This window comes from Chionomys nivalis, chromosome 9, assembly GCF_950005125.1.
Source record: "Chionomys nivalis chromosome 9, mChiNiv1.1, whole genome shotgun sequence".
Classification (NCBI taxonomy): Eukaryota; Metazoa; Chordata; class Mammalia; order Rodentia; family Cricetidae; genus Chionomys; species Chionomys nivalis.
In genome coordinates, this window is record NC_080094.1 from 27,943,744 (window position 1) to 27,956,606 (window position 12,863).

Here is a 12,863-nt window from a genome sequence, read left to right on the forward strand (position 1 = left end):
CCATTCCGGTCACATAGTCCAAGAGGTTACGATCGGTCAGGTCACGATTCTTCTGCCAGGAGTTCACAAGTTGACACACCTAGTTCTCTAGATAGTTTGGAATGTGAGGCAGGTTCCGTTAACAGATAGCTCTCTATTAACAGTTAATTTGGGTGTGGGATAGGCTTGGTCAATAAAACTATTCTCAATACAATTGGGAAGTGGGGCTCTCTGCAAAACTCCTCATGGCGGTGCTTCCTGTAAATTTTGGGGGGACACGCTCCTGACAGGAATATGTCCTGGACCTTGCTCTGTAGCCCAGGCTGGCCTCAAACTTTTGATCCTCCTACCTTCACCTCCGTCAGCAAATCCTACTGGCACACACTACCACAACTGGGAATTATATACATCCATTCAATTATTTTGGTCATATTCACCTCTCATTCCTCCCCCAACTCCACCCAGGTCCACCCGAAACCTGCTCAACTTCTTGTTCTCCTGAAGAGTGCGACCCTTGGTGGGATCACCACATTCCAAAGATCGTCATCACATCCATGAGTGTATGACAACAGAAACACAACTGTACTCTGTAGGTTATAAAATAAACTGGTAAATTATAACGGAAACTAGTTGGACTCATAGTTCTGGTCTACGGTTAAAGAGCACCATCTAGTGGTCGCCTTCTTTTTGGAAGAGACCGGTGATAACAGAACATCACAGGGTGAGTGAGGCAGGGAGTGGCAGAGACCTATCTAAACTGGCTTTCATACCTGAAAAGATGGTTCAATAAGTCACTAACACATTGATGCATTTATGAGACCAGTGAGTTTATCCACTTATGTGGACAGAGACCCAGTAACCTCCTACAAGTCCCAGTGGGTCCCATCTCTTCTTTGTGATGTAAATTTATGTCTTCCACAGGAGTTTGGGAGCGCCTTCCATGGTAGCACATTAACAGTGGGGACATTCCAAAACTTCAGCTTGGGACCTCAGCGTCCCCAGGCTCCTTTCACACAACTCTTCCCTTATAGTCTCAGGAGAACTATCAGTACTTCACGTGTGCTCATTCTCATCAGATAGGAAGAGAGAGAGCTCATAACAAGACTCCAGTAAAAAGACTGGAGAAATGACTTGGTGGTTCAGAGAACTTGTGGCTCTTCCAGAGGACCAGAGTTCAATTCCTGGCTTACAGCCATCACAGCCTTCATCTCCAGGGAGCCTGACACCCTCTCCTAGCCTCCATGGGCTTTGGCATGCAAACTTAGCACAGAGATTCACAGACACAAATAAAAAAATTTAAAATTGACAAAGGAATTCAACAAAAGCCTAGGGTTTAATACCATTAGTAGACCCCTCTGCCATTGTAAAGTTTAGAATATATGCACACACCCATACACCACAAGGGTGAGGCAGTTGAAGAGTTGAGATACACATCCAGTTAAGATTCGCCAAGGGATATGTATCTCAACTCTTTCAACTGCCTCACCCTTGTGGTGTATGGGTGTGTGCATATATTCTATATCCAGTTAAGATTCGCCAAGGGGCCGGGCGGTGGTGGCTCACGCCTTTAATCCCAGCACTCGGGAGGCAGAGGCAGGCGGATCTCCGTGAGTTCGAGACCAGCCTGGTCTACAAGAGCTAGTTCCAGGACAGGCTCCAAAACCACAGAGAAACCCTGTCTCAAAAACCCAAAAAAAGAAAAAAGGTTCGCCAAGGGTGGCTCCAAGCACTGTGATTTTCATGGTGCCTCTGAGCTCTACGTCAGAGAAAGCTACAGCATGCACATGGGGAAATGGGCTGGCATACTCCAAAGGGTAAGTCTGCAAAGCACAAGCAGCAGACCTACAAATGTGAAGTGTGATCTTGTATGAACAAAAGTCTTGTGAAGGCTCCCCAAGTCAAGGTTAGATATGACATTTTAGGCTTCCTCTCACCCCATCAAAACTCTAGAAAATTTGGGGGGACCAGATGGGATTCCTCCTTCCAAATACCTGGGAGCACACTAATCTACAACTTCTCTTCTTCAGCCAAGGAAAACAGGACACCGTCTTGGAGCTGTTACAGAATCTGAGAGCGAAGATGCTTGTGATGCAGGCAGGCATCAGAACACATGTAGCCTAGAGCAGGAACTCAGTGGAAGGCATGGCGGTAATTCACTGGGAATCCCATCCACACTACTGACACATTTAGACTATTTCATTCCACAGACAGTGATTGCTCTTTAAGAGAAAAACAGCATTTGTGCCCATTAGTCTCAGATTTTTCAATGTTTGGCTGAAATGTATTTTGGAAAAAATTGTACTTTTACAAGAAGTTATAAAGGTAGCAAAGAGGAGTGCCCTGTATCTTTCCCCTGGTTTTCTCTGATGGCAAAATTTCCATAATTAAGGAAAACAGAACACCCAGTGGGGATCAGTAGTGTGTGTGTGTGTGTGTGTGTGTGCGTGTGGGCATGTATGATTTTGTTACTCATATAGATTATGCATAACCATTCCATCTGAGAGTCCTAATGGATCAGAACTTGCATTCACCTATCCTTTCTGCTTCCTGCTTACCTGATCTTTTTTGTTTGTAGATTTAAAAAGCAAGGGAGGTGGGGTGGGAAAAAGAAAATTGATTTTTTTAAAAAAAAAATTCAAAGCAGTGAGCAGAAGAGATGTTTCAAAAGTTAAAAGTGCACAGACTCTTGCAGAGGACCTGAGTTCAGTTCTCAGGACTCTTGCTGGGCAGTTTACAACTGCCTGTGACTTCAGACATGGCAGATGCAGCATAAATAATAAAAACTCAGAGACAGGTGTTGAGTGTGAATGGGAAATATATGTGTCAATAAAGGTGCTGTTACTATGCATGCTGTTGAGTGTCAGTATTGTAAAAGAGAGTGAGCGTGTGTGTGTGCGCTTGTGCATTTGTGTGTGTGTGTACACCACAGAGAGGTACGTGAGTCCTCTTAGAGCTATATAAAAACCAGTACACAACACAAGCATCTCAGTGTCATCAGGGCTCTTTATATGGGCACTTTGCTATCCTGGCAGGAATTGTTCCAGAGCTGGTAATAGTTCACCCAGGGCACGGTGTATATCAGTGACGTGCAAATCAGGCTCTGTGGGAGAAGAAAGAAGATAGTCAGTTTGGGGGAAAATGGTTTCCAAAGGTGGAAGAAAAGGCTGTAGCCCCTCGGGCCCTGGGGAACCCAGAAAAGAACTGTTCCCCTGAGACCCATGGCAGGGGCCTCTGGAGCCCTCAGTCTAAGCAGGACCTAGGATTCCAGGAAGGGGTACCAACCCTCCCTCCTCTCCCATCCCTGCACCTACAGCCTGGGACAGAAAGAGGTACTCATATCTACCACCTGTCTGATGAGGGGCCAGGCAACATAGAGAGGGACAAGATAACTGAGAAGACACAGAAGAGATGGGAACAGTCTTCAGTGACCCAGAGAATGGGAGCAAGTTAATAGCAAAGGCCCTGAGGAGAAACAAACATCACTTGTGCCCTGGGGCTCCATGGGGAAAAGCAGAAACCTAGATCCAGGGCAGTGTCTACTTGGGTGGCCAGACTACCCAAGCCAACAGCCTTCTTCCTTCTTGGGATGCATCAAGAAGTGTCAGGTAGCCTTAAGACTGGGAATTTGCTGACCCTGACTCTCACACTTTGAGGATGTTCACTCCCCATCCTTGGCCTTGAGGCTTTCTCAGAGGATCCCCACAACTCACCTTTTTCAGCTTGCTGCTTTGCAGAGGACAGGAAGCATTGCTTGCCTCGCTTTTCTTGCATTTGGTCCTGCCAATCTTCACGGTGACTAAATACTCCACCCCTGTGCTCAGCTGCGGAGAAGCAATTGCATTGTTCATTTCCACTCTTGAGTATCCTGTATCTGACCCTCTCCAGGAGGGAGGGACTTTTACCTGAACTCATCCACCAAAACTCAGCTTTTTTCCTCCCCTCCCATTGAGTAAGTCTCAATGGCAACTAAGGTCCCAACCACAACCATGTGCTCTGGACTTTGCTGTGACAGCCACATAGTACTTCTTACTTGTCTCCCACCCGTGGTCATGAAAAGACAAGCTGAGTTGCTTGGTAACCACAGACCACCGTGGTCCTCATAATGCAACGAGGACCTACCTGGCTCTGTTTCTTCCAGTTTGTGTAGCCATTTTCTCCCTCCTTACTCTCCATCCCAGACGATCAGAAAGCAGACACTTTAACAGCACATCTAAATGTTGATTATAGAGATGACTTAAAAGTACCTGTTGCTCTTGCAGACGACCAAAGTTTGGCTCCCAGAAACCACATGGCAGTTTACAACCACCTGCAACTCCAATTTCTAGGGATCCAATGCCCTCCTCTGGTCTCTGCAAGCACATGTGGTGTGCTTATATGCATGTACTTGAAGACAGAACACCCATACACGTAAAACTAGAAATCTTTACAAATGAGCTTGGGAGCCAAATTGATTTCAGACCTTTGTTCACCATATATTAGCTCTGAAACCTTGAGAAAGTAGCGTGGCAGCCCCATTTCTTCATTTGCAAGGTCCACACAAGCATTCAGTCTGCTTGTGGAGTCTGGGCAAAACAGGCACACTTCCACTAAGGCAGGAAAAAAACCCAATCTATTGCATAGCTATTTCCTCCCAATTGAAACATTCCCTTTGGAGAGTAAAGGCTGCCTCAGAAGATTCAGGAATCAAATAAAACAAGGCTGCAAGACCTCCTACCCAAGGTCATTACAGAGACTTTTAGGCCAGCTGAGCCACCTGCAGGAACTTGCAAGACACCATCATCATCCTGAGTTATCATTCTTGCTGAGATGGGCTTTTGGGGGGATATAACTGCTTTTGAGCCATTCATGGTTTTTAAGTATCCTCCACAGTCCCACTGGTAAACTAAGCTAGACTTGATTGGAATCATTTCTTTGGTCTGATGTTGGTGTCCTCTGCTTGCTCAAGTCACCCCAGGAAAAGCCACACAATGATAGCTTAAGAGAACTCAAATATTTAAGTTACTAAATGTTTCTGCCAACTGTGTGGACCAGCTGTGATGTTGGGAGAGCCAGGGACGGCAGAAAGGTCATATGCTGAAGTACTTGCTTTATCTCCAGGAGCTTTCCACTCAAAATGATACCCATCTGTGCAAGATGATGAATTCAGGTACGCCACAGATGAGACACAAGCCAGGGTCAGCTCCCATGGAGGCTTTGTCTTCTCTTTCTCGTGATCAAACCTAAGGCTTTGAAGACTAAGGAGGAGGAGGTTTGGAGGGCTTTTGGGGAAGAGAAGCCTCACACTTGAGTGAAACGCTAAGGAAATTTGGCAATTATAGTCACAGGTCTGGCTCCAAGGATGAGTGTGTAGACTAGACAACCATGTGTGTAGTAGAGAGTGAGCCTCCTGCTTCTTGCCCAAATGCCAGTCGTTCAGCCTAATGAGACAGTGTGAGTTTCTTGAAGGGAGATACAGACTGAAAATTCACCTTGGTCCTAGTTGATTCCCACATAAAATCTAAGGCCAGGCGCAGGGCAATTGCCCATGGCTGCACCGAGAATACAATCTCAGTACCAGCCCGAATTCCCTAGAGCTGCTCCTCTGCTGTCACCAAGGGGCCATTCTACTTATGCACAGGGATGTTGTAGAACTGAGACGGCCCTTGCCGCACTGACCGGCTGTCGGCAAGTTGTATATAGGAAAAAGAAAAGGAAAACATTTGTGCACATTAAACTTCTTACTCCCTCGTAGTCTCTGCTGTTCACTTAGAATAGGAAGTCACGACAGCAGCTATTGCGACAAGTGCTGCTAGGTGGCAGCATTGAGCTAAACTGTTACATGTTCTGACCCAGTTTGCGGGTGAAGAGGCAGTCCCGAAAAACTCTAGATAACACCGAACCAAGATCCCACGGCTGGGAGCGACTAAAAGTCGAAAGCAGGCCCAGCAGCCCACCGTGCTTGTCTACTATCCTCTCTTTGCGGTACTGAGACTTTCAAAGTCACATCTGGATATTGAGATGTCCAGAAACCTGCGTCCATAATCCTCCCTTTCCAATCGGCAAGCCCACGCTGTCCACTTTAAGTAACATCGAGTTTGCTTATAACATTTTTTAAAGACATTCTTGGCCAGTTAATTGTTAATAGTAAAAGGTTGGTTTCACACATTAAATCTTAGTGTCTCCGCTAAAGACTAAAAGGATATGGATTCAAGAGAAAAAGACAAATGAGAACAGCACCACCTGGTGGTCATAGTGCATAATAGCCAGTGCATATTAGACCCTGGACTGTCTGTGCCAGGATTTAGGAACAGGGTATAACATTAACATGGCCCGCCCCACTCCCATACCTTCCCCTCGTTCTATTGACTCCTGTTCCATCTGCCTCGCATTCTCTCTGACTAGTAATTTTTCCTCCTAGGGAATCATTTCCTCCCAAATCTAACTAGGATGCAGTATCATTTCTGACTTTACATATTTTGCTACCTGACCTTAAGGGAACAGTGGACCAATAAGTTTTGCAACAATTTTTTTCTTCTATCATCTTTCAACTGATACAGTTCACAAGGACCACATATGTAAAATTGTGTGTACAACAAAAGAGAAGTAACGACGGTGACACACAGGTGTAAACATAGCTCCACATTCAGGAGGCCAAGGCAGGAGGCTGAGGGTAGAGAGATACAGGCCAGCCAGGGCTAAGTACAGAGACTCTGCCTCAAAAATGGTGGAACTATCTGACTGAAGCTCCTTGCTTGTTCCCTGCTACTTTCCCTCAGCTGTCCCCAAAGACTTGTGATTGCAAATGTCTCAAGCAGAGAATTCAGCCCTATTTGACAGTGCTGGACACTGAAAGGAAATGCTGTCGGAAAAAAGTTACAGAGAGTGTTTAGGCTTTGTCCAGATAAAGCTGTTTAAGAAAGCGAAATCAGCCCCATCCCTGCCATCTGGTAGGCAAAATGAAATGCAATCCCCTCCGCAGAACAATGGAGAACCTCTACAGCTCACTTTTGGCCAAGACGAAGTGAGTTAGGTTGGCTGAACCTTAGGCCTACCTAGGTCATGTGACTGTGGTGACAGAGGGAGCTACTTAGCCCAGAAGCGTCAAGTGTTCCCATCACATACGACACGCCCCCAGAGAGTTATCAGTACTGTTATCCAAAGGGCCCAGTCAGAATCCCCATATGTCTGAAAAGGTAAGATGGGGGTTGTGTTGCTGTCTGAGAAACCAAGGCACAAACCTGCATCTGACTTTGGATTAGTTTCTGAACTCGAAACAAGTAGGTGTCGTTGCTCGCATTGTTGTAGGACTGGATGAAGAAATGGAGGGTGGAGTTCATGTTTTTCTTGCTTGAGGCCTTCTCCTTGAAGCCTCCCCACCTTTGGACGTGATTCACCTTGGCCATTACAACTACAGCCACCAGCAAGAGCAGCAAGGGCATCCTCAGGCCTCTGGCCTCCATCTCCGTAGCTTTAGCAGGTACGTGTCTATACCGATGCCAGGGTAGGAGTGCAGCGACTGCTCCCTCGCTCTTCTGCAGCAGTCTCACCGGACAAGCTTTCCTGGGAGGCAGCTTCACCTGCACTTAAGCAAAGATTAAGACCCCAAGTTCACTCTTCCATGGTGCTAAGAACACTACCGATGGAAAGCTTCACCAGGACCACACACCCGACTCCCCAGCAGTGCTCCTCCCCTTGTAATGGCCATTCTGTTCTTTAACAGTCGAGGGAAGGGGTTGTCTCTGCATGCTGTCAAGCCAGGAGAATCCCTATCCTTGCCTGCACTCACATGCAGTGTGAAAGAAATCCCAAGAACAGACCTATTGGGAGCTCTGCAATAAAAGCTGCTCTACTGGCCAAAGGGTACTGTGTGTAGGAGTGGGTGAACGTTTATGGAGAAAGTCGTATTTGAACTGAGATGTGGGATTCAACCACATGGGACCTGTGGAGTAATGCGCTCCAAGCATCTTACCAAGCCACTGGCATCTCCCGTGCTTCCTCCGTCACGCCCCTCTTCCTCACCTGCCTCCCGCTGCAGCAGATTTCTTCCATCTGTTTCCCACTGTGCTGCACTACCACTTGTAATCCTCTTGTGACCCAGCAGAGCTTTGTGAGGTAACCCCAAGCTCCCCACTGAAATCAGCCAAGAGCCTTACTCAGAAATTAGCCCTGCCTGGGGCCGCCTGTATGTAGAAGCTCATTATTGAACCCTATATTTTGCTCTAGGGAAAGAATAATAGAAGAGAATCAAAGAAATGTGGGGCGACAGAGGTGACTCAGAGCCAGCATGAGGACCCGAGTTCATATCCTCAGCACCCACATAAAAGCCAGATTTGACAGTGAGCATCTGCACCCCTAGTGCTGGGGAGCAAAGATGGGTGGGTCCCAGGGCTTCACCATCTATCAATGTAGCCAAAATGCTAAGTTCCAGGTTCATTGAGAGATCCTGTTTCTAAAATATAAGGTGGAGAGTAAGGCAGTAAGACATCAAAGCAACCTTGGGCCTTCATACACCACTCACCCCCACAATCTGAATGCAGTGCAGTGCTTGTATTTTAAATATTGACTTCGTAGTTTTATAGTTATACTGGGATTACGTCAATGTTTGGGGAGGAAAAAAGCCTAGGACAGATTTTGCAAATTTTTTTAGCCTTTTGGTAAGTCTCATATTATTTCAAATTAAAAGTTAAAATATTCAAAACAATACTAGCCAATGAGAAGCAGAGTGATATGGCAGGCATCACACACAGCTCATTACCCAGCTATATTGTGGGATTCTGGGCTAGTTTATCTCCCTAAGCCTAGATTTTTCAACTCCCTGTAACATGAATTATTCTTTTTTTTTTTTTTTTTTTTTTTTTGGATTTTCGAGACAGGGTTTCTCTGTAGCTTTTGGTTCCTGTCCTGGAACTAGCTCTTGTAGACCAGGCTGGCCTCGAACTCACAGGGATCAGCCTGCCTCTGCCTCCCAAGTGCTGGAATTAAAGGCCTCCGCCACCACCGCCTGGCTTTTTTTTTTTTTTTTGAATTATCCTTTTTTGAAATAAGGTCTCATTGTGCAGTCACGGTTGGCCTAAAACTCATCGTGTAGACAAAGTCGGCCTGGAATTCTCAGAGATCTTCTTAATTGTGTCCTGCGCCCCATACTGGAATCAAAGGCATGTGCTACCACACCTGACATCCCTATGGCATGAAAATGAATGGAGACGAAGAACTTACTCCTGTGTCTGGCACTGGTGGTTTCCTAAAAACACCTGTGTGATTCTTCCCTGACTAACTCACATGCTGGAACCAGTGTCCACTGAGCTCCTCGCCCGAGACAAAGTCGCTCTCCACTGTGACAGTATACAATGGTATCCTGCTAGGATACATCATGGTAGCCATACTGTGCTCGATAAAGCCTAGAAGCTGTCCAGCTCCAGACATAGCAGCTTTGGACACGGTCACTACAGAGACGTCTCAACTGTAGCCTAATCCCTACCCTTTCCCCGCTGTACTATAAATGACTTGTAGTAAACTCTGTTGCTTGGAGGGATCTGCTAGCAGGGGGTATTTAACAAACTATTAATTAAGCTAAGTATAGCCAATCAAAATACATGTCATTCTGGACATTGCTATATGGGGAGGCCAGTACAGGGACAATCTGTTTAACTGAACTTGGAGCTCACCTTCTTAATTTTTCTATATTTCTTTCTTTTTTATATTTTTAAGTTTTATTTATGTATATCAATGTTTTGCCTAGACATATGTATGTGTGCCATTTGTGTGTTTGATGTCTGAGGAAGTCAGAAGAGGGCTTCAGATTTCCAGGAAATGGAGCTACGCATAGTTGTGAGCCACCAGTGTGGGTGCTGGGGATCGAATTCAGATATCCTGCAAGAGCAGCAAGTACTCTTCTTAACTTCTGAGCCATCTCTCCAGGCCCAGGGATCATCTTTTTTTTTTTTTTTTTTTTTTTTTCGAGACAGGGTTTCTCTGTGGTTTTGGAGCCTGTCCCGGAACTAGCTCTTGTAGACCAGGCTGGTCTCGAACTCACAGAGATCCGCCTGCCTCTGCCTCCCGAGTGCTGGGATTAAAGGCGTGCGCCACCACCGCCCAGCCCAAGTAGCCCAGGGATCATCTTTTTAAACAGTCCTAACACTGCAAATAAAACTGCCTTCTGGCCCCTATCCATTCAGACATCTTCTTTCCTGATCCAGTTTTCCCTGAACAATACCAGAAAGGCCCATGGTATGAAGAAGAAACAGGTATTTAGTTAAAACCATGGCATGAAGGAGAAATAACTGGCCTAATTGTATCAATGGAATATGGAATAAAATGGGCGGTATCTCAATGTCCAATAACTAAGGGATATAGAGTGCCAACGTGTCCATGGATATGTGGGAAGTAGGGATCTTTCTATATTTGTGGGGGGGGAAAGGTAAAATAGAGACCCTAGTCACAATCATAAATATGAGAAATACAGTGAGTGTCAGGAAACTGACCATGAACTAAGAGGAAAATAAGGAGCCAGGTGGAATACAGTACAGTGAGGACAAGAGGAAGAGGTAAGAGGCCTGGTCTGGTTCTTGGAAGAAAGGCAAAGAGAGAGCTTGTCAATCTCCACAGAATTGGAAAATAAAACTATAAAATCCGGATTATAGCCATGAAATAAGAGAAGCATGATAGCCCAGCTACACCCAGGAATGAGAAGAAACGCAGACAGGTCACATACAAGCAACTGTGGGCCATGCCCAAAGGAGAGGGAAAAGTAAGGCTCTTTCCATGTTATGACACTGGAAGTAAAATGCCTCATAATCTCACGGGCTATAGAGAAGATGGGGAATTGAGAATTCCTTGGATTAAAGGAGAACTTAGAGGAATTTTGCTCAATCCATGGCAAAGGAGAAAAATAACCTTGGGCTGGGTCCATGCAAAGAAGTAACTACAGGGACCTTAGTCTTGTCCATAGGACATGAGAAAAATCCATGGCACAGGGTGAGGCCTAACTGGGCAAACCCATGAAGAGGGAACATTTAAGCCTTATATTCTTCCCTCCTTGCCACTGCCGTTTTCCCTTATGTTGTAGCACCCCCACACACACACACACAGAGATAAACTATTCAGGCTTCTGCCTGACCTTGGCTGAGGTTTCTTGAGCCTGCACTAAACCGCCCATCAGCCTGGTCCACAGGCTTTGCTCATGGTGTTTCACCTCTCCCATGAGTCCTGAAGTGGGGTACCCTTGCTCCAGAATGAGGTCAGTTAGCAAATGCCAAGAATGTTGGGCTTTTTCCAGTCTAGGCAACAGGATAGACCACATCCTGACCAGGCAGCCCTACCTACACATGCAGGCTTGTGAGTCCTGGTCTCAGTTAGGGGACTCTGGAAGGTGCAGGAGAGCTGCCGAGAAGGGCATACAACTGAGGAAAAAGCAGTCCTTTCCATTGCTGCTTGGTCAGTTGCTTCACCTTCTTAGCTTCACTTTTCTTAATTGTAATTCTAGTATACAATCAGCAAAGTAAGTATCTCATAGGATGATGTTCTGGTTTTTCATTAATATGACTAGATACCTTGTGGCAACCAGAGCACAGGCAAAAATAAAATAAAATAAACATCTTCTAGGGCATGCTCTCTCCCTAATACACGTCCTCAAATTAAACTTCACCTCATGGTTTTCATCACCTCCCAACCATGCCAACTAATTCTTAGTCCGTCCATGGAATAATCCACTGAGGTTGCAGCCCTCGAAGCTTATCAGATGGCAACAAAGCCTTTAACACATGAGCTTTTGCTAGGTTACATTTCACATCTCAAGTACTGTAGATGCTTGGGAAATTTAAATTGCGAATTGCACAGATACTTCACCTTTGTGGCTCAAGGGACATCAGGGCTCATCCTGACATCAGTTGTGTCAGCTGTTTCAATAAGAAAAGGAAGCCTGCACTGGGGAGTGTAAAGGTGGAACTTCTTCGGGGCTCCATACTGTTTCCCAGGAATACCCGGGACTTAACGCTAGCAGAGCAGTGGGTGTCTGTTACCTGTGAGTTCTGTGTCTCTGAATTCACTCAAGTATGAGTAGACAACTTCTAAAGAGCAATTCGGTCTGGACCAATCATGTCCCTGAAAAATAGAGACTAAAGAATATTTATATCGAGATTTGTGTTTTATTAGCTATTCTAAGAGATGAAGGGGCAATGAAAAGTATAAAGGGGCATGTGCAGGTCTTATGCAAACACTACGCTGTTTTGTAGGAAGGCTGGGACATCCACAGATTTTTGGTTTCTGCAGAGGCCCCTGGAAGCAATCCCTATGGATACCAAGGGACATCTGTTTTTCACTGATCCAGTGTCAGAACCTGGAGAACAGTCCCAATGTGCCACTCTATTAAAGATCCTACACCTATATCCAATGTCTTGATTTTCTTTTCCCACAAGGCAAAGGATAAAATAACTCCTTACAAACAAGAAGGCTGGTATCATTTGGTTTCTTTTCTGGACTTTTTTTTTTTTTTAATGCATTTCTGTACCCTGAATAGTCCTGCTCTGGGCAGGATACTGACCTGGATATAACGCAGACAGGAAGCAAATCTATTTAAGACCCAACCGGTTGCCAGGCACCCTTCCAAGATGGCCCTGAAACAAACAGTCAAAAGTCTGCCACCTGCTCAAGTACCCCAGGTTTGATTGTGGGGCAGCACTGCCCATGCAGTCAGCAGCAGTTCCCAAAGCAGCCCTGGACCCTCACCTCTGGAGCTGCCACAGATGGATGTGGTTGACCTTGGCTGAAAATGCACTCAGCTCCTAAGAAGCAATTCTGCAGCCGACACACAGAATGTCATGATGACAAGGTGGTGTTACAGATGGCTCAAGTTGGCATTGATCCAAAGTACATTTTCTCCTCTAGGCTAAGAAATCTGAGAAATAACA

At 45.7% G+C, this 12,863-nt stretch overlaps 1 protein-coding gene across 1 annotated transcript; it reads right to left on the reverse strand.

Annotated features, from left to right (window-relative positions):
- Window positions 1-2,964: 2,964 nt before the first annotated feature.
- Cstl1 (cystatin like 1) lies at window positions 2,965-7,418 on the reverse strand. Its single transcript, XM_057781981.1, has 3 exons — window positions 7,197-7,418; window positions 3,690-3,800; window positions 2,965-3,079 (listed from the first exon to the last, which is right to left on the reverse strand). The coding sequence occupies exons 1-3, from the start codon at window positions 7,416-7,418 to the stop codon at window positions 2,984-2,986; spliced, it is 429 nt and encodes a 142-aa protein (XP_057637964.1). The 3' UTR covers window positions 2,965-2,983.
- Window positions 7,419-12,863: the final 5,445 nt, after the last annotated feature.

Excerpts from the sequence above, each read along its gene's own strand:
- Cstl1 (XM_057781981.1), bottom strand. The coding sequence starts at position 7,418 with ATGGAGGCCAGAGGCCTGAGGATGCCCTTGCTGCTCTTGCTGGTGGCT. Across the intron at positions 3,801-7,196 it reads TAATCCAAAGTCAGATGCAG|CTGAGCACAGGGGTGGAGTA; the intron begins GTTTGTGCCTTG and ends GCTTCTCCGCAG. Across the intron at positions 3,080-3,689 it reads AAAGCAGCAAGCTGAAAAAG|AGCCTGATTTGCACGTCACT; the intron begins GTGAGTTGTGGG and ends CTTCTCCCACAG.